This window comes from Hippoglossus hippoglossus, chromosome 6 (assembly GCF_009819705.1).
Source record: "Hippoglossus hippoglossus isolate fHipHip1 chromosome 6, fHipHip1.pri, whole genome shotgun sequence".
Lineage (NCBI taxonomy): Eukaryota > Metazoa > Chordata > Actinopteri > Pleuronectiformes > Pleuronectidae > Hippoglossus > Hippoglossus hippoglossus.
The window spans coordinates 14,306,437-14,333,342 of NC_047156.1; the positions used below are offsets into that span (position 1 = coordinate 14,306,437).

At 42.3% G+C, this 26,906-nt stretch overlaps 4 protein-coding genes across 6 annotated transcripts in view; 3 read left to right on the forward strand and 1 right to left on the reverse strand.

Annotated features, from left to right (window-relative positions):
- The window catches only part of LOC117762829 (transient receptor potential cation channel subfamily M member 1), a 37,376-nt gene extending 23,600 nt beyond the window's left edge, over positions 1-13,776 (forward strand). For all 3 annotated transcript variants that reach the window (XM_034587474.1, XM_034587475.1, XM_034587476.1), the window contains 26 exons: positions 746-822; positions 1,553-1,748; positions 1,934-2,147; positions 2,454-2,578; positions 2,665-2,836; positions 3,191-3,365; positions 3,476-3,599; positions 5,207-5,279; positions 5,392-5,492; positions 5,808-5,981; positions 6,097-6,231; positions 6,352-6,402; positions 6,522-6,662; positions 6,760-6,789; positions 6,891-7,183; positions 7,426-7,654; positions 7,993-8,124; positions 8,236-8,367; positions 8,475-8,603; positions 9,062-9,313; positions 9,435-9,609; positions 10,206-10,226; positions 10,318-10,462; positions 10,574-10,779; positions 11,303-11,435; positions 11,518-13,776. In XM_034587474.1, the coding sequence (XP_034443365.1) occupies positions 746-822; positions 1,553-1,748; positions 1,934-2,147; positions 2,454-2,578; positions 2,665-2,836; positions 3,191-3,365; positions 3,476-3,599; positions 5,207-5,279; positions 5,392-5,492; positions 5,808-5,981; positions 6,097-6,231; positions 6,352-6,402; positions 6,522-6,662; positions 6,760-6,789; positions 6,891-7,183; positions 7,426-7,654; positions 7,993-8,124; positions 8,236-8,367; positions 8,475-8,603; positions 9,062-9,313; positions 9,435-9,609; positions 10,206-10,226; positions 10,318-10,462; positions 10,574-10,779; positions 11,303-11,435; positions 11,518-12,886 (5,004 nt within the window). In that variant the 3' untranslated portion in view covers positions 12,887-13,776. The remainder of the gene's footprint in view (positions 1-745; positions 823-1,552; positions 1,749-1,933; positions 2,148-2,453; positions 2,579-2,664; positions 2,837-3,190; positions 3,366-3,475; positions 3,600-5,206; positions 5,280-5,391; positions 5,493-5,807; positions 5,982-6,096; positions 6,232-6,351; positions 6,403-6,521; positions 6,663-6,759; positions 6,790-6,890; positions 7,184-7,425; positions 7,655-7,992; positions 8,125-8,235; positions 8,368-8,474; positions 8,604-9,061; positions 9,314-9,434; positions 9,610-10,205; positions 10,227-10,317; positions 10,463-10,573; positions 10,780-11,302; positions 11,436-11,517) is intronic.
- A 46-nt stretch (positions 13,777-13,822) lies between these two features.
- On the reverse strand, positions 13,823-16,475 carry LOC117762831 (ras-related protein Rab-8B-like). Its single transcript, XM_034587479.1, has 8 exons — positions 16,210-16,475; positions 15,617-15,677; positions 15,478-15,538; positions 15,304-15,381; positions 14,730-14,819; positions 14,553-14,618; positions 14,409-14,459; positions 13,823-14,316 (listed from the first exon to the last, which is right to left on the reverse strand). Exons 1-8 carry the CDS (start codon positions 16,331-16,333, stop codon positions 14,224-14,226), a joined length of 624 nt encoding a protein of 207 aa, XP_034443370.1. The 5' UTR covers positions 16,334-16,475; the 3' UTR covers positions 13,823-14,223.
- A 1,103-nt stretch (positions 16,476-17,578) lies between these two features.
- rps27l (ribosomal protein S27 like) lies at positions 17,579-20,126 on the forward strand. The gene is made up of 4 exons (XM_034587481.1): positions 17,579-17,727; positions 18,355-18,463; positions 19,650-19,760; positions 19,898-20,126. Exons 1-4 carry the CDS (start codon positions 17,722-17,724, stop codon positions 19,924-19,926), a joined length of 255 nt encoding a protein of 84 aa, XP_034443372.1. The 5' UTR covers positions 17,579-17,721; the 3' UTR covers positions 19,927-20,126.
- A 2,366-nt stretch (positions 20,127-22,492) lies between these two features.
- LOC117763208 (tetratricopeptide repeat protein 21B-like) lies at positions 22,493-26,458 on the forward strand. The gene has a single exon (XM_034588168.1). It carries the CDS (start codon positions 22,493-22,495, stop codon positions 26,456-26,458), a length of 3,966 nt encoding a protein of 1,321 aa, XP_034444059.1.
- The last annotated feature ends 448 nt before the right edge of the window (positions 26,459-26,906 follow it).

A 26,906-nucleotide genomic window follows, 5' to 3' on the forward strand; every position in this document is an offset into this window, starting at 1 on the left:
AAAGATTTTGCAATGTATGTGCGGAATATATATATATATATATATATGACAAAGTTGATCTTTTTGCAGCAACCCTCCTGCAGTACCTCCAGAGAGAGAGAGAGAGAGAGAGAGAGAGAGAGAGAGAGCGAGAGAGAGAGAGCGAGAGAAAACAGTAACTCCACTGTGTTGTGGGCACTTGGTGTCACTGGTCACAAGACTGCATTGGAATTTATTTATGTCCGTTCATTTATGCTCATATGACTTCAGATTTATAGATCAAGTTAAATAAAGTTTACTGTTGTTAAATACCTTCTTTTTTTTGGTTTAACTTTTCAGCTTTTGTTTGGACAGATTCGCCTCCAATGCTTCAGTTTTAATTGGTCAACACTGTCAACGACAGCGGCTCTCAGAGCAACGCTCGCTTCGAACTCAGCGCTGCTCATCAAACTTGAGCAGATGATGACAAAGTGTCTAATACCACAGTATCATCAATCTATAATAATCTCAGGAATAACAGAAGATATTTTTGCCTATTGATATTACAAGTCTTATTTGTCTTCTCTGTCATTTTATTAATTTGATTTATTCTTTTTTTTTTTTTTGGGAAAGATACAAAAAGTCCTCATCTTTTAGCCAGGATTACCGCTAAGAGGATTTCCAGAGTGTAACTAAAAAAAACAGACGGCTGATCTCTCTGTGGTATGGCAACTTGTTATGTCGACTAACACCTTCTTTCTTTCTTTCAAAATGTTTCTCTTGACAGGCACAGAAAGCTTGGATTGAGAGGACCTTTCTCAAAAGAGAATGTGTTCACATATTTCCCACCAAGGACCCAACCAGGTAATTCAATTTAATGACTGTTTGTCACTTGTGCTAAACTCAGGTCAGGTTGCAACATCAGCTTTGTCTTTAGTCATTTATAATGAGAGTTTACATTAAGCGCATGATCCCAAACCAAGTTATATTTATCTACTTGAAACAGTTTAGGTCAATTATTTTAATTTCACTCAAATTAATTGAGTAGAATATGAAAAGAATGTGAATGTCATGCAAGTCTATAGAAAGATCAGTTTTTATAGAATCATGACAATGTTAATAATGTATAAAATATTAATCATGTTTTATACTCATTATGAGTAATGTTTCATTTCTTCCTTTTAATTAATTAAGTAATTCACTAAATCATGAGACCTATGACAGGTTATCAACCATTTACTGAGATTAAACCTGGTTTTTCAGAGTTCATTGTAGGACATGGTTACTATGCTGGGCTCCGAGAACAGGCTGAGAGCAGTCAGGCAGCGCAGCCCTTTGTTCGATGAGGCACATTATTTCCCAGAAATGGGCACAGTCATGAAAGAGCCTGCACAATGTGTGTTTCGAGGAAAAGACACAGTCGCATGGGCACACGAAACAACATTCTTTGACTCAGGTCACTCTCATCCACTCAACACTTGACAGTGTAACGCTCAGGGATTTCTATGAGAAACAAAGACAGTTTATTTAAGTTTAGACATCAGGGATCAGTTCTGATATTTTAACAGAGTGATTGTTGTTCTGTGATGTCTAGATGTGCCTGTGGTCAGCTGACAACGCAGCACGCGGCCATTCCTCCTGGTGCCAACTCGGTAGAGGAAACGAACCAGCTGGTGCAGCTCGACACCCCAAAGGATAAATGGACGTTGTTAAAATACACCAGAACGTACCCAACAGACGCCTTTGGCCTAATTGAGTTCCAGGGTGGAGGATTCATCAACAAGGCCATGGTGAGTCTCAGCTAATGGAAAATAATGTCTGTGTTGAATGTAGATGGCGCTGTAAGAGGTTCTAAGAGATGTGAGTGGACGTGATGTGGCCAAGAGTAGATGAAGTGACAATGTGGTTTCATTTCAAATAAGTCTCAATGCAATATGTTTTAATACAAATCAAATACTTTTTTTTCCTAAACTAGTACATCAGGGTTTCCTACGACACGAAGCCTGACAACCTGCTGCATCTGATGGTGAAGGATTGGCAGCTGGAGCTGCCCACGTTGCTCATCTCTGTTCATGGCGGCCTCCAGAACTTCGACCTCCAGCCCAAACTCAAGCAGGTGTTTGGCAAAGGCCTGATCAAAGCTGCGGTCACCACTGGAGCGTGGATCTTCACAGGCGGAGTCAACACGGGTAGGACACTGACGGCTCAGGACAATGCTTTTAATGTTCCCTTAACAAACCATTTGTGACATTAGAAGATTACCTTTGTTCTAAATTGTCATTACATAATACAAATTCTGCAATTTCCTAGGGGAGATTTGACCAGCCTATTGTCACAGCTTAAGCTCTATAATTAAAGCTTCTGTGGAAAAATTGAGCGCAAAAGACAATCAGCGGGTCTTCCAGTGTGTCCCATGATGCAGCCCCATTAGGCAGTTGAGAGCGTCATTATCCATGAGGCTGTGTTTAACAATATATTATATTATTACAACTCAGGGGTGATCCGTCATGTGGGAGATGCCTTGAAGGACCACTCCTCCAAGTCACGAGGGAAGGTGTGTGCAATTGGAATTGCTCCATGGGGGATCCTGGAGAACAAAGAGGACCTCATTGGGAAAGATGTAAGAACATCTGCAGCTGCATTTCATTTCTTAAACTTTCATGCAAATGTTTCTTCTTATAAACAGATTTCTTCCTTCGTTTGCAGGTAACCAGACCCTATCAGACAATGGCAAACCCCCTGAGCAAACTGGCTGTGCTCAACAACAGCCACTCCCACTTCATCCTGACTGACAACGGCACCTGCGGGAAGTATGGCTCTGAAGTCAAACTGCGTCGACTGCTGGAGAAGCACATCTCCCTGCAGAAGATTAACACTCGTAAGTCACACGGTGCTGCACACACGTAATGAAACATGCTCCTACATCCTCCGTGTTGTGTGACTGTGAGACACTCTTGTTGGACGCGTGGGCAGAGAGCTCCTCTGTGACCTGTGGGCTTCCCTTTGTCATCCTATGCCTGGAGCTTGGTTAAGGCAGGGACAGCAAAGGGATGCTCAGCCGTCACCACTGACTTCACCACCTCCCTCCTAAGGTTTTGCCTGTTGACACATCACATCAACGTTTTGTTTGCTCAACGTTTGACTCTCAAAGTTCTGTTATCATAAGGTTGGGTGATAAAAACAGATGGATGGGTTTTCAGCGACAGACTGTTTATTTTTTGCTGTTTTCCAGGTCTGGGTCAGGGCGTCCCCCTGGTGTGTCTGATTGTGGAGGGAGGCCCCAACGTGATCTCCATCGCCCTGGAGAGCCTGAGAGACGATCCTCCCATCCCCGTGGTGGTGTGCGACGGCAGCGGCCGAGCTTCTGACATCATTTCCTTCGCGCACAGGTTCTCAGAGGATGGAGGGTGAGATTTTAGACGATGAGTTCTCCTTCTTTATGTTCACATTACTCTTCTGGTTAAAAGGCTGAAATGTCATTCTCCCCCCCCCCCCCCCCCCCCCCCACACCCTCCAGCCTGGTTAATGATGACGTCCGAGACCAACTGTTGGTGACTATTCAGAAGACCTTCAATTACACCAAAAGCCAATCGCAGCAGATCCTGCTCATGGTAATGGAGTGCATGAAGAAAAGGGAGCTGGTGAGTAGGAGAATACAAGCGATGGATGATGTGTTAATATCTCCAGGCTCCTTGTATTTCACAGTTATCCTGTATAGGAAAAATAACTTGTCTGTGTCAATAAATAAATCATTTGTTGTGAAACATCTGGTCTCCATCGTCATTCATCCATTCCACTCATCTGTGTGTTTCCATTAACATATTGAATAAACATAATCCCCACAACCTGCCTGTCATCTCTCCTCCTTGTCGTGGTCATGGCATGTAATCCGGGTCATTCGCAGCTTCACCGCCGACCAGTAATAAATGCTCATGCATAAGTGCAAAGCTGCGAGGTGGCGGCTGATGTTCGATTTCTGCCAAGTTTATAGTATTTATTTTGATGTAAACAATGCAGCTCGGTGCTCATATGATGAAGCAAGTGATGGGGCTCCACAGATAGCAGATTAACCCCCAAGCCATGAGTGTTTCTCAGAAGTGTTTGATGGGAGACCTTGGTGCATAAATAGCGGCGCCATTTGAGGATCCGCAGCAGATTTCCATGTGATGTGATTAGTAGTTTGTAATACCCGGGATATATAATCTCCAGACTCTATACATTTGGGTGGGAAAGATCAGAGCACACTACCACTGCTTAGCAGAGGCTCTTACTTCATCCATTCATGGTAAACATGCAGCACACAGATGGAGGAGAGGATCCATCTCCCTAATCCTCAGCCAGGTTACTCTTTCTCTCCACTCCCCAGGCTTTTCTTTTTCAGGGCCCAGAGTGCTATCTCTTCACCAGTGACTTTGTGTCCTCTATCCCTGGTGTATTAGTCTGCCTAATGCTCCAACACACTCAGATAAGCAACTTAAACGGCTTTTTTTTTCAAAGATCAAGCTGCTGCGGCCTTTTTTTCCCCCCATGTGCCATTTAGTTCTCGCTGATACCCGACCCAGACAATGTGGCAGAACTTTATACACAACTAAGAGGCCCCATCATTGCCTGCTCTTTATCTAAAGTGCCATGACTAGCCTACAGGTGAATCAGTGTCACTGTCTAGGCCCTGCTTAATCCTCTCATCCTAAATGCATGTGAACAGCTGGGTTAGACAATGATGTTACACCAGGACACATCATTTAACTGAATTTGGAGTCCACTGTCTCCCTGTTTGCATCCTGCATCTGTCTGGAAGAGCAACACAAGTCTTCAGTCCTGATGCTGACGTTAACGGCCGGTTATAGACACATCTCGAGACCAGCTCGGAGATCTCTGGCACAGTGCCGCATATTCATGCCAAGCTAATTCCATTCACCACGGCTGCACATGTGACAGGGCCGTCAGCGTAACTTCATTTGATATAGTCGAGCCTGTAACAAGGAAAGCACTATCACTGTGTCTGACGAATAAAGGAGCTGTTAGCGTGTGAGGGGTCAGCCACAGAGTGCTGCAGCGAGAGGTCCTGCTGAAACAGTGTCCCACCAGTTCACTCCACATGTTTGTGAGCGATACTGACAGTTATACACATTCATCTGTTCATTGATTCACCAATTCATCTATCCAGTTTGTTAAGAAACATATCCCACCGTCACATGGTGCTGCTGCAACCGTTCCTCCTCTCTTTTAATTTTTCTCCCACATGTAGATCACAGTTTTTCGAATGGGTTCTGAGGGACAACAAGATATTGAAATGGCCATTCTCACAGCCTTGTTAAAAGGTATTTTCTGGCGATACGTCACAACAATATTGGTGCTATTGCAGCACAGCACGTATTACATACCATCTCTTCTCTCTGTCTTCCCTCTGTTCCTCCATTCCTCTTGCTTCAGGCACCAATGCTTCAGCAGCAGATCAGCTCAGTTTGGCTCTGGCCTGGAACAGAGTGGATATCGCACGCAATCACATCTTTGTCTACGGACACAATTTACCCGTGAGTGGTGACCACATCTGAATAATGTGAATAAATGATTCCAAATGAGAGCAGTACAGCTGCAAGGTCATCAATCATTGTTTTTGTTTGTTTTATATTTGAAATAGAATACAAATGCTTCCAACGTGTTCTCAAACTTTGGCGGAAAGACAGAGGAACTTTGAGCGAACTGAATTGTGTTTCTCTTATACACAAAAATTCAATGATTTAATAAACAAGAAATATTTATAACAAAAGGCGAAGTTTGAAATGTTCTGTGAATGTTTGTTCGAAGAAGAGATATAGCGTTCCTCCCCTCTTATTCCTTGTGGTCAGCCTGCCGGTATGATGACCTCCACTACATCTACAGCCATGACGCAGGAAAAGCAGAGGAGTCCCGCCAGCGCTCCTCGCAGTAAGACCCGGGGAAAGAAGGGCAAAGGGAAAGGAAAGGCAAAGCCTGAGCCTCCAGAAGAAACAGACCCCAGGAAGTTGGAGTGTATTCGTTGGGTAAGAGCAGGGTTCACAACAAAAACTTTACTCATGATTGAAATGTGAGTAAATAGATTGAAGGCCGTGTGGTGTAAATAATAATCGGCTTGTGTCTCGTGTTGACTTCTCCCAGGTGAACTCTCTGGAGCAGGCGATGATGGATGCTCTGGTGCTGGACAGAGTGGACTTTGTCAAACTGCTTCTTGAGAATGGTGTCAATATTCACCACTTTCTCACCATTCCCAGACTGGAGGAGTTATACAACACGGTGGAGATGACACACCGCAGCGAAAAAATTCAATAAATAAAAAGAAACCAAATCTGAATGCAGGTCTGACAAATATGAAACAGGTTGACACTCGCCTCTCCTCCTCTTCTCTTCTCTCAGAAACTAGGCCCGGCTAACACCCTGCATGCTGTGGTTAGGGACGTCAAAAAGGTACAAATGAACTCTCCTGGAGCATTAATCGTTAATGCATAATGTTTGACTATTTAGATCATATCAGGTTTCATCTTCAGACAGCAGTTTTGTTAAATATGACTCTGGTGAATTTGCAGGGAAACCTTCCTCCAGATTATCAGATCACTCTGATTGACATTGGTCTGGTGCTGGAGTACCTCATGGGTGGAGCGTACAGGAGCAATTACACCAGGAAGGCTTTCCGTAACCTCTACAATAATTTGTATGGACTAAAAAGGGTACGCGTGGTTGGAAGAAAATAAATGACAATGACTTGCTCATTATATTAAGTGACATCTGATATTGATTATCACGTTTTCTTTCCTCCTCTTGCAGCCAAAAGCTCTAAAGCTCCTTGGAATGGAGGTGAGGTTTCCTTTACAACTCTGTCAGTTAGCTGAAACAACAACTCACACATACAGCAGAATAATCGATCATCTTCATTTTATTTTCAAAAACTTTATCAGGACGATGAACCCAGGACCAAAGGCAAGAAAAAGGCAAAAAAGAAGAAAGAGGAAGAAGTTGAAATCGACGCGGATGACCCTGAGGTCTGTCGTTTCAAGTTCCCCTTCCACGAGCTGATGCTGTGGGGGGTGCTGATGAAGCGCCAGAAGATGGCGCTCTTCCTCTGGCAACGTGGAGAGGAGGCCATGGCAAAGGCCCTGGTGGCTTGTAAACTATACAAAGCCATGGCTCATGATTGCTCTGAGAGTGAACTGGTGGATGACATCTCCCAAGACCTGGAGAACAACTCCAAGTCAGTACAGATAACGTCTCTCACATATGGTTCACTTGTTGGTTAAAAACAAAAAGGTGCCTATCACTCTCATTTTAACACCTTTATGTTGGTTTCCAGTCCACTACTCTAACTTCTCTCTCGCCTCTCACAAGTCTGCATTAAAATATCTATATTTCTATATAACATATAAAGCATATTACTCAAACTGTTTGGAGAAGTGCTGAGTTGAAATAATTGTCATTGTTCCTTCCCCTTCACAGAGAATTTGGCCAGTTGGCGTATGAGATGTTAGATCAATCCTACAAGCATGATGAGCAGGTGGCCATGAAACTCTTAACATACGAGCTGGTAAACTGGAGTAACTCCACCTGTCTGAAGCTGGCTGTGGCTGCAAAGCAACGCGACTTCATCGCCCACACCTGCAGCCAGATGTTGCTCACTGAGATGTGGATGGGTTGCTTAAGGTTCGGCAAGAATCCAGGCCTAAAGGTTGATAACACAATTTTTTTTCCTTTCAAGCAATCATAAAAACGTTTTTAAAAATGAGACTCGATAGGTCTCATTCCTCCGCCAAAGCCCAACAATCCCCCTTTAAATTTAATCAAGTTTCAAGAAAATCAGTACAGTAGTTGTGGTGTAATTCTGCTCTCAGAAAAACAGTGAAAAGGAAAACATAACCTCCTTGGCAGAGGGAACGATAGCAGTGACATCAGTAGTTGTAATACTTCTCCCAGTAGTGGAATCACATTGGAGTAAAACATATCACTGTAAACAAGAAAAAAACAAAAAATCACTTTGTCTTGTAAAAACTGAACATTTTCTTTAAGGTTATTCTGGGAATCATCTTTCCTCCTATGATTCTACTGTTGGATTTCCGTCTTGGCGATGATGCATCCTATCACGCACCTGACAGCAAAGACAAGGGAAAAGACAAGGACGACGACGCAAAATCCGGCAAGGTCCAGGATCATGCTGCACTTGTCAGATTAATCAGTTTTTACATCTTGTTAATAAGCCATTTTTGTCAAAGATGAAAGATGATGAACTGAGAGATTGTTCTTGCATTATAGGATCCCAATTCGGATGCAACTTCCCGAAAGGGAGACGAAGAGGAGGGTAGCACGCACGTCCGCAAAATTCCGATTGGCAAAAGGATCTTTGAGTTTTACGACGCACCCTTCACCAAATTCTGGTTCAACACGGTGAGTTCCCTTTTGGTGCATGAGACAAATTATAGTGAGCATTTACAAAAAATGTCTAACTTACAATAAAAAATGTCTAACTTATAACGTTTGTCTTCTTCCAATAGATTTGCTATCTGGGATATTTGATGCTGTACAACTACATAATCCTGGTGAAAATGGAGCGATTGCCATGTTTACAGGAGTGGACTGTCATTGCATACATCATCACGCTTGGCGCTGAAAAAGTCAGACAGGTAAAAAGGACAAGATATTATCAGTCTGATCCACAGACGGTATATAAAGATGAGCGACATGAGAGTGAAGCCAAATTCTCTTGATTGCCACCTGGTGGTTGGTTGCAGTATAGGCCAACAAACAACCCTGGCTCCTCCATGTTAGTGGATGGGACATGGGCCAAACTAATTTTGATTAGTTACTTGGTGCTATAAAGCCAGGGTGATTATGTCATGATTGACAGCTGACCTCAATACTTGGGCTCCACACTACTATCACCTCTGTGCAGACTCTGACTCCAAATGACATCAAAAGCACAAGATGGCGGCACCTTTATGCAGGATATTTTAAGTTAAATGTTCCTACTAGAGGAGAAAGTGGAGACATGACATCTTTATTTATGAACAGTTTATGGTCTGATCAAGTTCAAGTAACTATGTGTGTTAAAGATCACTTGTGGTCTCTGAACTGTGTCTAGATTCTGATGTCAGAGCCGGGAAAGCTGAGACAGAAGATAAGTGTGTGGATGGAGGAGTACTGGAACATAACAGACATGGTCGCCATTGCCACCTTCCTGTTTGGGCTTATGCTTCGGCTGCAGCATGAGCCTTACATGGGCTATGGCCGAGTCATCTACTGTATAGACATTATCTTCTGGTACATTCGTGTCCTGGACATCTTTGGAGTCAACAAATACCTGGGACCCTATGTGATGATGATCGGGAAGATGGTAATAACCTTAAGTGTTTTAATTAAATCCTATGAAAGTCACGTGACAGACATGATACATAACTAACAGAATAAACAGCAGTTCTCATGGAGTTCAAATGTTTGTTCCTCTTTATTTTCAGATGATTGATATGATGTACTTTGTAGTGATCATGCTGGTGGTGCTCATGAGCTTCGGGGTGGCTCGACAGGCCATCCTTCACCCAGATGAGGAGCCGACCTGGCGCCTGGCCAGAAACATTTTCTACATGCCCTACTGGATGATTTATGGAGAGATTTTTGCGGACTCGATAGACCGTAAGACTAGAATTCATAGTAAGATTCTGTTTCCTGATTCTAGGCAGATGATCAGCGTTAGATAAATGTATTTGTCTAATTCTGTGAAACAATATGTTATGCTAGGACCTCTCATACTTTGTCTCCCTCTGCTGGTAGATTTATAATAGGCTCTGTCTTAAATGCATGTCCATAATTTTGCATTGAGGGAGAGTAGAATAGGTATCATTATCTCATGCCCCGGCATAATGATCATCTGCCTTCAAGTTCTGTCAGTTTCTTCTGTCAGGGTGAAGGCAATACGCAGCAATTAAAAAAAACAGAATTATCTGGGTTATTATATAAATATGAATATTTAATCATGTTTGATGCTCCATGTATTTAAGACTAATGCTCCACAGCTTTAAAAAAAATGTCAACGAGGCTGTGAAATATGAAATTGGATCTTTGTGAAAAAGTGAAAAAACATGCTTGCCTCGCTGGAAAGTTGAAGAAACATTTTGATGATGCACGTCAGCTTGACCTTGACAGAAGCGAGATATGAAAATCCAACATTTATTGATTTTAACGCTTTCTACGTGTTTTTGCTTGACTCTGCATTTCTCGGATTTCTCTAGTCTATGCAATGGAAATCAACCGTAAGTTCTTTTTAAGTCACTTATGTAATTCCAATCAATTATCTAAAGTTCTCGGAATAAATTCAACAGCTGTAACCTCCCTTCCCCACAGCTCCGTGTGGTGAACATTTATATGACGAAGATGGAAAGAAACTGCCTCCCTGCATCCCGGGTGCCTGGCTCACACCTGCTATTATGGCCTGTTACCTTCTCGTCGCAAACATTCTTCTGGTCAACTTGCTCATTGCAGTCTTTAAGTAAGTATATGTTCCAGTATCTGACTGCTCTGGTATTTTACATAAAACATCAACTGCACAGTTATGGTTTATACTCATTTTTATATACTCACTTTTTTTCCTGTTCCACAGCAACACCTTCTTTGAGGTCAAGTCCATTTCCAACCAGATATGGAAGTTCCAGAGATATCAGCTGATCATGACCTTTCATGACCGTCCCATCCTTCCTCCACCTCTCATCATCTTCAGCCACCTCTACATCATCTTCAGCCGGCTGTGTCGTCGGTGTGCCACGAAGAAACAAGAGGGAGAGCTGGATGAGAAGGACCGAGGCCTCAGTTAGTTTCCTTTAATAATTAAAAAAATGTATACCTTAACCTTTAATATCAAGATCTTAATCTTATCCTGGCTCAATAAAACTAATCCGATCATGTTTTAGCTCATTGACATTTAGATCAGTCTTAGACTTGTAGGATGCATGAAGGCAGCTATATCATTGTAACATGCAGAATTTAACTGCACAACAGCTGTTAACAAAGATAACAGGGTCTGCAATGCTTGTAATAGATTATCCATGTTGCGTTCTACAATGGTACCCGAGGCTGATGCTGATTGTTTACTAGCAAACGGTTACGAGTGTCCCACCTCTCCATTTATGCCCGTCCAGACAAAAACACAGCCCCAATCTAAAGCGGTTTGGGGCTGTGTTTTTGCCTGGACAAAACTTATTAAAAGCTAAATCTCCGGAGTAGTATGGATGCAAGGCATATACGTAGCACAATTGATGCATTTTCAAAAAAAACATAGTAGCGTAGATGTAGCCTCAGACTGACAAAAAGTGTTGCGCTTTGTTTCTACCAGAGCTCAGGCTGAATCCAGAGGAGTTAAAAAGTCTCTACGAGTTCGAAGAACAGTGTGTGGAGGAATATTTCCGTGCAAAAGAGGACCAGCAGCAGTCCTCCAGTGACGAACGCATCAAGGTTACCTCAGAAAGGTGAGCCTCCTTTGTGTACAGACATTTCTAAACACCAGTTCCAGGAAATACATACATACATTTCGTTTGTTTTTTGTGGCAGAGTTGAGAATATGTCCATGCGTCTGGAGGAGGTAAATGAGAGGGAGAACACTATGAAGGCCTCTCTTCAGACCGTGGATCTGCGTTTGGCTCAACTGGAAGAGATCCACGGACGAATGGCAGTCGCCCTTGAAAAACTTGCAGGTGTGGACAGACTGGAGCTGACCAGAACCTACTCACGAAACTCCTCAGTGTGCGACCCGTCCTCTCTCCTTCGTCAGGGCAGTATTAACAGTGCCGATGGTTACAGCCTTTATCGTTTCAACATGGACATGGAGGAGTTTGCACAGAAGCAGAAGGACACCGATGAGATGACCAAAACTGGTCTAGAGAGGCAGAGGAGTCTGCGGCAAGCCTCCAGTGCTCTCAACACAAAGGATGGTGGTCAGACCTTAGATGTTGCAGGTTTGGAGAGATCGAGGCCCAGCTCTTGTGTTGACATTCTCATATCTCCATGTGAACAAAAGCCTGCTTCTGCAGCATCAAGTCAAGAGACCATAACCAACATAAAAGGCAGCACATTGCTGATAGACAGCCTAACTGACAAGGATAGACTAAAACCTTCTTCCTCTCCAAAAAGGACCAAATCCTTGAGGTACTATCCGGTTGAAGACCAACCCACATCTCCTTTGACGAAGAGGAGGGCTATGAGCACCATCATTATCAGCCCTCCTGATGAACCAGCTGAACAAATGAAAAAAGGCTCCATGCTGTTGGGAGCGTCCTCTTCTCCAAAGAGAACTGAATCTTTGAGATACGTCCCCACTGGAACCCAGAGTCAAACTTCTCCTATCACAAAGAAGAGGGCAATGAGCAGCATTATCTACAACCCAGCAGAAGCAGGTGACGATGTGCTGCAGACTGCAGACTACAGGTCACTGGTGGAGCAAGTAACTAAAGCGCCAAATCAGTGGCCGGGAAACTTAGAGTATCAGGTGCACCCCAGCACTTTGGGGCATTTGCCTAAGGTATCAACAGTCAGGACTCTTGCCCAGCAGTTTCAAACTAGCGCCGCCCCTGCAGTGCTTGAAAAAGAGGAGAAAAGTCTGACTGATCCAAGTCCTTCAGAAAGCGAGCGGGCGGCAGAGCCCATGCCAGATCAAACCAAGATGAAGGCGAAGAGAAACCTCTCAGACGCCACTGAGTATCTGACTGTGGCTGATGCAACTTACTTGCCATCTAACAGGTCACAGAGCTGGAACGCAAGCTTGAGGAAAACAAAGAGCTTGATGGTTTGCAAGGAGCCCGGAGCCGCCAGCAGCGAGAGAGACCTCACTGAAGTCCACAGGGTGGCAGATGACGGAGGGGAAGATGTGGGGAAGAAGATGGAGGCAGAGAAGAGCAAAGATGAAGCACAGGAAAAGAAATGAGAGCTACAAAGAGAGGAGGTTGATTAGAGCAGAAATAGGGGACAAAAAAACAGAATGAGGAAGGTATTTGAGAGGAAGAGGAACTGCGAGGCGTGTTACAGCCAGAGGCCACTGATGACTGTGTCTATGAAACAATGTTCACAACCACGACCTAAACTTGATGATGATTACTAAACTCTCCAATCTTGCAGTAAATGTTAACCGTTGTTGCAAAATAGTGAAAACCAACATAATATTCTCTTTTGAAGATCCACTTTCTTTACTGTCTCTTTTCATTGGTGTAACATACAGTAGCTTACGAAGACAATCATTCACATTACAGCTTTCCCATGTCATTGTGTTTTCACTGTAGAGACGAAAAGGGCAACATGTTTGATGTCTACAGTTTAGGTGAAACTAAAGGATATATACAACTCTTAATAATCACGTGTACACAATGTGAACAGCAAAAACATGAATGTCCTATATATGGTTGACACTTTGAAATACAGTCTGTAAACATTTTTGAGATATAATGTATAATGTGCTCAATAATGTCCCACTCTGAGGCGTCCCTACAGCTTCCATGCAAATACTGACAACTGCATAACAATATGTATTAAGTACATCTTCCAAGAAACAAAGAACCTTTTCCTTTCATTTTGTCACACAAACCTGTATAAATAAAGGTTCTGTTTGAAAAGAATAAATAAAAATTGAGAGAATACAGTAGGTTGTATGTATACATACTTTTGTCTTTTCTTAAACAATACTGTAAGTCCTTCTATAGGCACACATGAGCAAGCAGAAATGCTGCAAGTGCAACAGGAGACCAAGCTTATTAATACACAGTAATTCACACAGACAAATACAATCAGTGCTGAGACTTACACAATCATCATATTAAATAAGACAGTAGGTATCGTGGATAAAATGATGCTACAGTATATGAAAAAAAGATTTTTTTCCCCACATCGTTTTACATTTTTACAACAACTATGTGTAACTGAGATATTGTAATGAATATTTTCCACCAGAGGTATCATGAATGCCGACAGAATCACGGCCCCCTGTGAGCAGGTACTGATGGCCAGCTACAAACCACTGCTGATGATCACGCACAAGTCTTATCACGAGGCCAATTACAGTATCGAGCCTCATTCCTCTGTGATGCTCCTCTGCTCATCAGATCACGATGGCGTCTCAACCACTCATTACACTGGGAGCTTCATGACAGCAGTAAGGCTCTCTGTTTATGACCAGTGCTGCCGCTGCTGTGAGGACATTGAGGGGGCAGTGACGCTCCAAAATAGCAAAGTCACACAGGCTGTGAGCTGCGAGCGCTACAGAGGAGCAGCCTAGAGGAGCGAACATTTGAAGAACTTAATCCTCCTTGACTTTTTCTCTGAGATCTTGACCAGTTTGCCTGACCCTCCGGCACCGTTGTCAGTCTAGAACGGGGAGAAATTGAATAAATACAGTATTAAACAAGTGAGCCTTCACACATTGTAGAATCTATTAAAAGAAACTCTTAATCACTTACTGTCTTTGAGCTCAGATTATGTAATATGTCTCTTCCCATGGTATAAAAAGCCTTGAGTGACAGAAAAAAAGGATCAAATGTTAACTGCAAATACATTATCACTCATGTTACGTGACACTTCCAGGGTTAAACATTTCTGCTGACCTCCTCCACGTTTAAACCAGACTTTGCACTGGTTTCCAAGAACTTCACTCCGTAATCAATAGCCAGCTAAGTGAGATGAAAAAAAATTGCAATTTTAGTGTCACTTAGTGCAAACTGGAAAAGTGCACCTTACTGGTTTGAGACTGATTTTAGTAATGAGCGGCTGCAGAGACTCACTTTTTCTCCTCTGTCTTTCGACACCTGTCGCCTGTCATTCATGTCACATTTGTTGCCCAAGACCATCTTCTCCACATCAGACGAGGCATGCTGGGAGAAATGAAAAGATTATTTATGCAAAGTATGTTGCTCAGAACAAGGACAATGTCAACAGCACTTGTAACAAAAATAAATACATTTTTTGCAAAAGATTTTGTTTAACTATTAATATTAGGTAATGGTGCTATATGCAAGTTTTCTCTTCCGCCACACGTGGTTTCTTTGGTTCCAGCTTTTACATGGACAAGAGGTATACCCTGTGAACTGTGATACGTCTTCAGACTACAGTGACTCGTTATTAGAAAGTAACAAGCCGCAACAAGACTCTCTGGTTCAAATGCTAACTTCAGCAGAAGCACACATCCCTCAACAGCGTCCATCAATAGAAACTGATTTTGTGAGTAAAGGGATACAATTTTATGCTGAACTTGCAATGTTTCTGGTAGATTGGTAGATACACAACTGTTAATGCTGTAACATTGCTATCTAGCAAAGGCAAAACCGTACATACAACCCTTTTAAAGCGAGAGCTCACCTCTTCAATATTTCTGATCCAGTTTTTTATGTTTTCAAAGGACTTCTCATTGCTGATGTCATAGACCAACATGATACCCTGTGAAGAAAAACAACCTCAGAAAGAATTTCCAAACCCTGATATTTTTGGTAGACACACAGTGAGGAGGTGTGTGATGATGAAGGGAGGACTTACCATAGCACCTCTGTAGTAAGCTGTGGTGATGGTGCGGAACCTCTCTTGTCCTGCAGTGTCCCTAAGAACACCAAAGCAACAATGTCAGTTATCAAATTAGCCAGATACACGTCACACTTGCATTTACAAAGACACTTACCAAATCTGAAGTTTGACTCTCTTCCCATCCAGCTCTATTGTTCTGATTTTGAAGTCTATCCCTGTAATAGAATGAACACAAACAGGCAGCGCTGCATGAGTTGATGTTTGCTGCATCCATTAGTTGCATGATGGATGCAACTAATGATCGTGAACGGTCACATGTCTATGATGCTTAGGGACAAATTATCCATCCTATATGTCAGCCTGCTGAAGGACGTAATTTAATTTCACAGCAAATGTAGCTGCAACGAAACTAACGAGGATATAACGGCATCAAAACTGTTCTTAAAGGCTTCACATTTCAATAAGGTTTCCGACGGATGAACATCATGACTACAGTTTTGATCTCGTTCTACATCCAGGTCTAATGATGCCTCTGAAGCATCAAGGACAGGAGCTCATCACTAGTTCCCATTGTCTTAGTCTTATGCTGCATTTAACGATGCACGTCTGTGCTAGTATCAAAATGCGTTGCTGTCTCTGCATACATTCAACCTACATTAGAGCAATGGCAGCAAAGCAGCGCAACCTGTGAATATGGGCATGCATTACGGCAGATGTGTCCCGAGGGGCGGCTGCAGGGGTGTTCACCTATTGTGGATATGAAGGTGGTGTTGAAGGAGTCCTCGCTGAATCGGAACAGCAGACATGTCTTGCCGACTCCGCTGTCTCCGATCAGCAGCAGCTTGAACAGGTAATCGTACGTCTTCGCCATTTGAACGCAGCATGAAGTCCAACGTGTTCGATGTGAAACAGGCCGAGCCGCTCCGGGATCCCCCCTCAGCTGTCTGTGTGTGACAGAGCGCCAGACCGGTGCTGTGGCGTCACTGCCCGCGTTGCATTGTGGGCAATGTAGTTTGAGGTACGGTGGCCCCCGAAGCGCAAATCGCAACAGCACATCAAAGACGCACAACAAAGCCCAAAACATAACGACATTAATTTCACACTAAACAGGAAGTCAGCTGCTGCCGACAAACTGTTCATTATTTAACAGCAAATGTTACAAAACAAATCTCAAATCACAAGCTGGTTGTTTCCTTATTCGCTGTGGTGTTTTCCCATTGTGTTTTCTTTAATGCCTTTGCGTTTTGTAATTTGTTGTGTTTTCCTATTTACCATTGTGTTTTCCTATTAACCATTGTGTTTTCTTAATAACTGTTGTGTTTTCTTATTTGCCTTATTGATTTCTTATTTGCTATTATGTATTCTAGTTTACCCTGGTATTTTGTTGTAGTGTTTTGTTTTGCTATTGTGTTTTCTTATTTGACGTTGGGAATTTCTTTTTCGCCATTGTGTTTAGTTTTTTGGCTTTTTTTTGTTGTGGGTTATTTATATGTTGTGCTCTCTTGTATGGTGTAGTGATTTATTGCTGGGTTTTGTAAATTTGCACCAAAAAAAAGGACAAAGTGCTGCAGAACTACACGTAGCCTAATAATATTTGCTTTTTTCCCCCCTTCTATTGAACCACTTCACATGAACAAAAAGTTGTATTTGTGTATTGGACTTGTCCGTTATCTTTCCTGCATTTTACTAAGGTTAATTGTGAGGAGACTGCAAACATCATTGTGGGTTTCTTAGAACCTCTATAGCTCCAGGAATGTTGTTCTTAAAGCACCTGCAATCAGAAATATTCACACATTTAGCTAATTGTGGGAACTGTTGGGTTTCTCTATAAACCTAAGCTCTTGACCTTATCATGTTATGATTGGGCTCTTAAATTGGACTGAACAGAATATCTTTTATACAATTGATTCTTCATTTTGCCATGGGCATTTTTTGTGAAGCACTTTGTAACCTCGTTTAGTGCTACACAAATAACGTTTATTTATTATTATTATGATTTAATGGCTGATGGATCAAATCCCCAATCACTGCAGAGAAAGACTGCACAGAATTCATTAATATAAAATGTTAAAATGTTTACACACTTGGCATGGAAGGTGCCAGACTTTTCCATGATGTCTGACAGAACAGTAAACATGTTTTGAAGATACGCTGTGGACAGAATGAACACCCCCCACCCCCTCCTCCTCCTCCCCTTCCTCCTGTCTCTGCCCAGCAGCACCACGTACATGCAGGAAAGCTAAAGCTAACACGGACAAAATGCCTGTAAGTTGAAAAGTTCCCCGCTCCGTGTGTTGTGCGTGTTCCTGTGCAGTGATGTCGGCTATCTTTGTTGTTAACTGTCGACTTCTCACCTAGCGAAGCCTCGGAGTTGTGTTGTTGACGCGTAGCAGCCGCAGCACATGGGGCTACGTGAGGTTAGCTAGCGTAGCTGCGTGAGGCACGGGAGGCGACTATTTGCTGAAACACAGCGGTATCAAAGGCGTGTGCGACACAGGCGGCCAAGAAGCAGTCCGCACCCGAAGCTTTTACACAAGACCCTCGTGTTTTTTAACCAGATGATTTACATCTTTTACTAACACTAATATTCATCTTGGGAAAAGGAGAAAGTACAGTGTGTGCTCTCTGTGTCTTGTTATCAGTGCTTCAATATGAGTTAATATCAGCTATTTGCATGTTGTTTGAAGCTTTAAAACAGAACAAATGACAACTTACCTCGAGAGGAAGATGTAGTCATCTTCATAAACCGTATATAACGTGAGACCAGACAAAAGTACTTGGTACATTACAAATCCACTGAAATCCACTGTTGTACTTTTATCTGACCAACCGGGTCTGGATGTCCTGAAAACTGTCAAGTGTCCCCTGATTTGTATTTGTCGTTGACTTTAGTTGGCCAAAGACCTCCTCCACCCTGCTATCGACTATGAGAGAAGACAACACAAGAAGAAAAGACTTGTTCAGAGTCCTAACTCCTACTTCATGGATGTGAAGTGTCCAGGTGAGTGATGGCAGAATAGATTCAGGTCTTAACACATAATCTGAACTCCAAAGATTCTCCAGACATTCTGTGGAGGGGTCGTGTATGTGTGTGTGAATGAAAATGTCCGACTGAGAGCCTCCGGACATTTTTGTGGACTTTCTACATGTGGCTCCCTTGTAGAAAGTCTGCAAAAAGTCCGGAGGAGCAGATGTGAATACACAGAAGGGGAGATCCTCCGCAAGTGAGGAATATTAAAAATTATTTAAGGATGAAAAAGCGGAGCCATAAAAGTAATAGACAAAGACGAAGATGTTAAGAGAGTTTGGTCAGAAGGGCCGACGCTGGTGTAGACAAAAACATCACCTCAGCAGAATTTATACATGACATCCTGCCTCTTCCTGCTGCACCACCCCTCACCTGAACGCTCCAGAGATTTCTGTGTTATTGAGAACGTGTCTGTGTGGAGAATCTCCTGCTTCGCTTTGCATGTGTGAAAGGCAAACTTTGGAGAAAGCCTGGACCCAATTCTCCGGACATCCTCCCGAGGCCATGTCTGAAAAGCAGCTATACAGTACATTACTCACAAGACTAGTTTCATTGTAGGTCAGATATTGTGTTTTTGTTAAGTCACACTGTGACTCATTTGCCTGTCATTGCTATGCACAGATTTAACCCTTGTGTAGATAACATTACATATATGACATTCAGGCTATATCCATACTACTAGTTTTTAATTTGAAAATTAAAACGATCTCCGTCCATAACCCCTCACATACACTGGGCATGCGCATGCTGTGGAAACAGGAAGGCAAGCCCATCCCTCTGGACACGGGAGTTGTTGCAGATTGCTCCAATAATAGCTTGTATCCTACGCATGTAAGCAGTTGTATTATTGTAAAATGCAGAATTTAACTGCACAGACTAACAGCTGTTAGCAAAGACAACTCTGTGTGATATGAACTTTTTCCGTCATATTTACTTTTATCCACTTTAAACTTCTCAGATGGTTCATGTGTATTATTGCAAAACCCCAAAAGGTAAAATTATCCAATGTTTCACGAAAAAAAGAAACTTAACCAGATCTGCCTTCAAATTTCTGTAGTATTTATAATCTTGGGACCCCTCAGATATATCTTTTACCTGTTACCTAGCACTTTACCTGTTTGACCTATTGTTCACAGTTTTAACACCATATTTTTTGCAGGCTGCTACAAGATCACCACTGTGTTCAGCCATGCACAGACGGTGGTTCTCTGTGTGGGATGCTCAACTGTGTTGTGCCAGCCAAAAGGAGGAAAGGCCAGACTGACAGAGGGTAAAACATCCTAATTCCAGTGTACAGATAGAGCTGTTTACTTTGTTAACAGTCACAATCAACAGCCAGTTGGCTGACATATCCCCTGTGTTGTAAACTAGAAGGCTTTCTAACTCCTGTTCATTTTTGTTTTACAGGTTGCTCTTTCAGGAGGAAGCAACATTAAAAAGGAATTGCCTACTCAATCATGTCTGTAATTCAGCCATGGCGTTGATAACATTTTCCATTGATTACAATGTAGTTCATTCAATAATGATACTGTCACTGTACAAATGTTCAACTTTTAAGATGAGTTTCTAAACTTGCTAGCAGTTTTTTAAAATGCGAAATGAGAGATCTCAATAAATAAAGCTGTTATAAAAACCTGAGGCCTTCAGTGACTTTTATTGCGGAATAAATGTTTGTCATGGCTGGAATTACCCTTAGCATACAAGTTGTCAGCTTCTGAGTGAAAAGAAATCTTCAGTGTGTTTGTTTTCTTCAGAAGCATACATCAACAAAGATATGTATCTTAAATATGTGAACATAAAAGGAACTCTACTTGCATGTTCATGTTTCAGGAGAGTAAGACAAAAATGGCTTTACTAACTGTTTTAAACTATGTGAATAACCTGCGGTGTTGTATATAAGACTGGATACAAAGATGGGCCACATTTCTCCAATCCTCCCACTTTCCTGGAACCAACCTGATTTGAACACTGCCATCTCGCACATTTGGAGCCAGAGAATGTGCAGAGGGGATCGGAGATGGAGCCGTAGCAAGAGCCCACCAATACACTCTCGTCCAACCGCGAGTCAGTCTCAGCTGTCAATCATAATGTTTCACCTCATTTTCATAGTGTCAAAAAACTAATGTTAAAGAATACCAACCAAGGCCCATTCCTGTGTTTGAGACCATGGCTGATATATGGTCTGTTTTTCTATAGCTCTTTTCTCATCATGATGACCACTCAAAGTGCTTTACAGTACATTTTTACATTCACCCATTTACACACACGTTCATACATTGCATCTATGTGCACTTTCTCTACTAGAAGGGGCAATTTGGGGTTCAGTATCTTGCCTAAGGACACTTCGGCATGTGGACAAGGGAAGACTGGGATCGAAATACTGACCTTCTGACGACCGCTCTAACCCCTGAGCCACAGCCGCCCCCAAAAGAGGGAAATATGTGTTCCTGATGAAGACGAGATGTTTTGTTGGCTTACTGGATGCATAGCTTATGAAAGTAATGGTATGCAAGGTAATTAATTAATTTATGTTTATTGTTCAGAAAAATCATCCATCCATCCACCCACTTATTGTGACCTCAATGGCTCAATGGTGTTTGAATTTGGACACCAGCTAGGAGATCTGTGACCCTGCAAACTACCTGCACAAGTGACATGATATTCATTACCTTCAGGGAGCTTACATATTCACAATCTTTCAACTAATTAAAAACAAACCTTATGGAAACATGAACACCAAAACATATCTAACAGTGTGAAAGGAACTACTTCAAATGACAGGTCATATTTGGGAAAACTTCTTCTTCTTCACATGTTGTTCAACTTGACTCCTGAATAAACAGATGTGACAGAGGAGAAATCAGGAGCTCATTCATGGGAGATTTAGGTCTGTGTTGTGTCACGAGAACAATGCTGCAGGTTTTTTTAATTATTTTAAATATTTATAATTTTTATGTTTCTTCCCAGGTACAACTACAATGTTGCTTCGCTTTAAATGTTGCTGCCGCAGTGAATTGTGGGTCGGCATTTTGTTCTTTACTTTCATTAAGTATGGTCAATTGTTTACTCAGCTAAAGGAGTTACGATGGGAATCATGGAAGCTTCTTTCCTTATTGTTTAGATAATTCAAACACCTTTTGTCATGGCTTTTGCTGAAATTTATTTTTAATTCAGTGTTGGAGCAACTTCCTGTATTGTTGTTTTTGTTTTGTGTAATGCAGCTATTTAAATTATGCCCATATAATTATTATTTTATCTACTTTGGTAGTCTATGCTTATGTTTTAAAGGTACCTGGCACCCGGTGATTTTATATATATATGGGTTGGCGGGCATGGGCAGCCAGGCACTGGCACCTTTAACAGTTGTTTTTTTTGTGCAAAAAGTTATTGAATAAATAAACCACACAAAATATGACACTGTGTATATGTATTATATGAATGGGTTGTCTCCACGGGGGAAGTAAAGAATGTATTTAATGAACTGAATCAGCTGTTAAAGTCATCTTCATTTACGGAAGCACTAATAGCAGATAAATCACCACAGAGGAAATCCTCAAACAACTAGACTTTACACAAAAACTAAAACTAACAGATATTCAAGATTTGTGTAAATAATGTGAAATAGAGAGATAGAAGTTGAAGTTGCAGAGGTCTGTTAACATTGAAATGGGTGGTTTAAAAGCTGATCTGGTTGTTTAGTGTCACTGTGAGAAAACTACAAGTCTTATTACTTCAGTACCACAGTGTTAGAGTGCATGCGTGCATTTATCTACAAAATGAGCCATATGTGTGAAGTAAAGGGGATTACAAGAGAATACAGTTTTTCTAGAAAATCTGAGAAAGACCTTTAATAAAACTTCAAAGTCAGATCAGAGGCATCATAAGCATATGACTCCACACAGATGAAGAAAGGGCAGATCCTTGATGTTGGTTGCCTATGCCAATAAACCGAACAAAGAAGAAGAACTGGCTGCATTTTACCAGACAATAAGTTGTTGGAAGATGGCTAACATAGAGGATGAAGAGACAATGTTGGCTTTGATCAAGTTCTATTGCTATGAAAAGTATTTCAATCACGCTGTAAATGCAGCAGAAGGTGCTCAGAGGAAGTTTGGCAATGACCCCATCTACAGTTTTTTCCATGCATATGGTTCCATGATGCAAGACCAAATTCAAGAAGCTTCAGTGGAGTTGGACACATTAAGAGATAGTCAAGATGTATCTCTCTGCACAGTTATGGCTCTTGTCTATGCTGAGAGAAAAAAGACAAACCCAGACAGGGAAGTCATTCAAGCACTTACTGCTAAGATCAGACAGGATCGTAAAAGTGCATCCCCCAAGAGTCTTTATTATGCTGGACTGTTTCTTTGGCTATATGGGCGAAATGATAAGGCAAGAGAGTACACAGAGAAAATGATCAAACTCTCCAATGGCTCTAGAGAGGGGATCATCCTAAAAGCCTGGATAGATGTGACATCTGGTAAAGATGACTATGCCAGGAAGACTGGAAAATACTTTGATGAGGGACTGAAAGAGAAAGCAGATGTTTTTGCCCTGATGGGGAAGGCACAATACCATGAATATCTTCAGAACTACTCTGGAGCATTAATAATGGTCAACCAGGTCATTGAGAGTTCCCCTGGGTTTGTGCCTGCGCTCATCAAGAAGATGAAACTGGTGCTCAGCCTTCAAGACTGGGATCAAACTATAAAGGTAGCACGCAGGCTTTTAGAGAAGGATAGAAATAACCTGGAGGCAGTACGGATGTTAGCTCTGCATTCTTTATGTAAAAATGGAGATATTACTGAGTCAGTGAAACAGCTTTCAACCCTAATCAGAAACTTGGATTATCTGGAACCCCACAACCCCGAGCTAATCTACAGAATGTCTCTTGCCTTCACTCGTGTTTGTGGACGAAATGAGAAAGTGATTGAGCAAACGTCCAGGATGGTGGAAAGAGCCTTCTCTGTGGCATCCAGGAACTCATATTTAGCCACAGAGTTGGGCTACCAGATGGTCCTTCAGGGAAGTATAAAGGAGGCTATGAAATGGTACAAGATTGCCATGACTTTGGATGAGACCAGTGTTTCTGCTTTGACTGGCATAATTCATTGCCAGCTGATCGAGGGCCACCTTGAGGATGCAAAACAACAATTGGAATTTCTCGCAGAGAATCAACAATCTATTGAAAAATCAGGAGAGCTGCTGTACCTACATGCTTTACTGGCAGTGAAAAAGTGCAGACCACAAGAAGAGGTTACCAATCTGCTGAACGAGGCAGTGGACATACACCTCTCCAAACTGCAAGGTGTGCCTCTGGGAGTAGAGTACTTGGAGAAGCTCAACCCTGACTTCCTTTTGGAGATAGTCAAAGAGTATCTTGCACTTTGTCCTGCTAAGCCTCTGGCCCAGGGCCAGACTCTCGCTCCTCAACTCCAGCAATGTGACAAATTGTTGGATACTGTTGTCAAGATTGTGCCAGGTCTCCACCAAGCGGTCTTCCTGTTAGCCAAAGTCAGATATCTGTCTGGCGACACTGACGCTGCTCAGAGGATTCTCCGTCATTGCTTGGAAAAGTGCCCTTCTCATGCAGAAGCTCATCTACTAATGGCACAGATCCATCTGCTGCAGGGTAACTTCACATTGTGTTCCCAGTCTCTTGAACCCTGCCTCAACCATAACTTTGAGATTCAAGAACATCTTTTGTGCCACCTGATCCAGGCTCAGTGTCAGAAGAAAATGGGCAAACTGACAGAGGCTATTCAAACATTGCAGATGGCCATGAGTCTCCCAGGTGTTCACAGAGCTGGATCCTTGTCCAAGTCCAAGAGTAATAAGACTGAGCTGAGCATTTCTGACTGTGTCTCTGTCTTCTTGGAGTTGGCTGAGGCCCTGAGGCTCAAGGGAATGAAGCATGAAGCAGCAAAGGTGATACAAGATGCCATCATTGAGTTCTCTGGGACCCCTGAGAAGCCACGTGTCATTATTGCAGATGCAGACCTGGCCCTGTTCCGTGGTGACTCTGAGATGGCGCTTAGTATGCTTAGAAGTATTTGTCCCAAGCAGCCCTACTACATCCAAGCAAAGGAGAAAATGGCAGATATATATCTGAACCACAGAAAAGATAAAAAATTGTATGCAAGCTGTTATAAAGAAATAGTGAGGAAGATGCCCAGCTGTCACACATATCTCTTGCTAGGTGATGCCTATGTGACGATTCAAGAACACGAGAAAGCCATCAAGATTTATGACCATGTTCTGAAGAAAAACCCAGAAGATGGTGCTTTAGCCGGCAAAATTGGAAAAGCACTGGTTGAGACTAATAACTATGTCAAGGCAATACATTACTATGAAGTTGCGTTGAAAACTGAGCAACAGAACTTCCTACGCTATGACCTGGCTGTGCTGCTGATAAGGATGAAGAAGTATGAGCACTGTGAGAGGGTATTGCATGAAGCGCTGGACCATCAACCAATGAATGAAGTTAAGGTACTCTCAGAGTATTGCCAATATCTTCTCCTATTAGCAAATGTCCAGAACAAGGTTGACAAAAATGAGGAAGCTTTAGTTTGCCTAAAAAGAGCCCGGGATGTGCAGGGAAAGGTACTTAATCAGGTGCAGTTGGAGCAGCCTGACACTGTCCCCATGCAGAAGCAGCTTGCTGCAGAGATCTGCACTGAGATCGCTAAACACTACACAAGTCTGGGGAATTATAAGACAGCAGTCAAATTCTACAAAGAAGTTCTTGTGTATTGTGAGAATGATTGCAAGGTGATGCTGGAGTTGGCTCGGTTGCACCTTACTCTGGATGAAGTTGATGCGTGCCAGGAGCAATGCTGCCTCATTCTGAAGAATGACCAGTTTAATGAGGACGCAACTATGATGATGGCTGACATCATGTCAAGGAAGCAGGACTTTGAACAGGCCGTTTTCCACTGTCGAAAACTTGTGAAGTGCAAACCAGACAACTACCAAACTCTGTCATGTCTTATTGACTTGTTGAGGAGGGCTGGGAAGTTGGAAGAAGGGCCCAGATTTCTTGATATGGCAGAAAAAAATTCTTCCAGGACTGCGTTTGACCCTGGGTTTAACTACTGCAAAGGACTTTATCTTTGGTATACAGGAGAACTTAATGATGCCCTACACCATTTTAATAAAGCTCGGACAGACAACGATTGGGGTCAAAACGCTATGTACAACATGACTGAAATTTACCTTAACCATGACATTGACTCCATGGGAGAACAAATCTTTGGGAATCTAGATAGTGAAATGAAGAACTCCACAAAGAAGCGGGAAGCACAGCACCTTGCTATAAGAACAGCTAAGAAACTGCTGAAGGAGTTAAAGCCTCACACACCTTGTGGACACCTACAGCACCGCATCCTGAAGAACTACTGCCTTCTGGCAACCAAAAAGAAGGCCAACATGGAAATAGCCCTCAGAGTTTTCATGGAGATTGCCAACAATGAGAAAGACAACGTCCCAGCACTGTTGGCCGTGGCGATAGCTTATATGATGCTCAAAGAACCTCTGCGGGCCAGGAACCAGCTCCAACCAGTAGCTCAGATGAAGTGGAGCCTTGTTGATGCCAATGAGTTTGAAAAGAGCTGGTTGCTCCTGGCAGACATCTACATCCATTCAGGGAGGTATGACATGGCTGGGGACCTGCTGAAGAGATGCCTCAAGCATAACAAGTCATGCTGTAAAGCTTATGAATATCTGGGCTATATGATGGAAAAAGATGGAAAATTCCATGATGCAGCACACAACTATGAACTGGCTTGGAAATATGGGGTTCAGACTAACCCATCTATTGGATACAAGCTTGCTTTCAACTACTTAATGGCAAAGAGGCATGACGATGCCATAGCTGTGTGTCATAAGGTTCTGGCCGCTCATCCAAATTATACAAGAATTAGAGAGGACATCCTGGACAAAGCTACACTTCTGAGATTTAAGAGTTAGGCCTGTGTGTGTTTCTCAGTCATCAGTTTAACCCTTACATACTGTTCGGGTCAGATTTGTCCCGTTGTGACATTTGACAGAAGTAAAAATACTCTAAATGTCTTCTCTTAGCCTGAAATTTGATATATATTATACTTTTCGTACAGGTGATAGAAACTTTTGTACATTGAGGCTGTTCCAGGTCAAATTTAAAAATGAAAATGTAATTCGATTGATCGTGTTTTAATGCTTATTATGGTTATACGTATGTTGTATAATAAATCCCAACAGTTCCAAATGTTCTTGCCATTCTCACTTTCAATAAAATATATTCAAATCATTATGGCTGTTATGCTTTCATGTCTTAGGTAAAACAGGACATGATAATGTGTGATAGTAGAGGTTTTTCTCTAAAAATAATGCTGAAACATTAATTAGGATTAATCATCCATTTATTAATGTCAGATAG

Coding starts and splice junctions, on each gene's coding strand:
- LOC117762831 (XM_034587479.1), bottom strand. CDS start 16,333: ATGGCGAAGACGTACGATTACCTGTTCAAGCTGCTGCTGATCGGAGAC. Junction 15,539..15,616: donor AGAGTCAAACTTCAGATTTG/GTAAGTGTCTTT, acceptor TGGTGTTCTTAG/GGACACTGCAGGACAAGAGA. Junction 14,460..14,552: donor CTGGTTTAAACGTGGAGGAG/GTCAGCAGAAAT, acceptor CTGTCACTCAAG/GCTTTTTATACCATGGGAAG.
- rps27l (XM_034587481.1), top strand. Junction 18,464..19,649: donor CATGGATGTGAAGTGTCCAG/GTGAGTGATGGC, acceptor TATTTTTTGCAG/GCTGCTACAAGATCACCACT. Junction 19,761..19,897: donor AAAGGCCAGACTGACAGAGG/GTAAAACATCCT, acceptor TTTGTTTTACAG/GTTGCTCTTTCAGGAGGAAG.
- LOC117763208 (XM_034588168.1), top strand. CDS start 22,493: ATGGCTAACATAGAGGATGAAGAGACAATGTTGGCTTTGATCAAGTTC.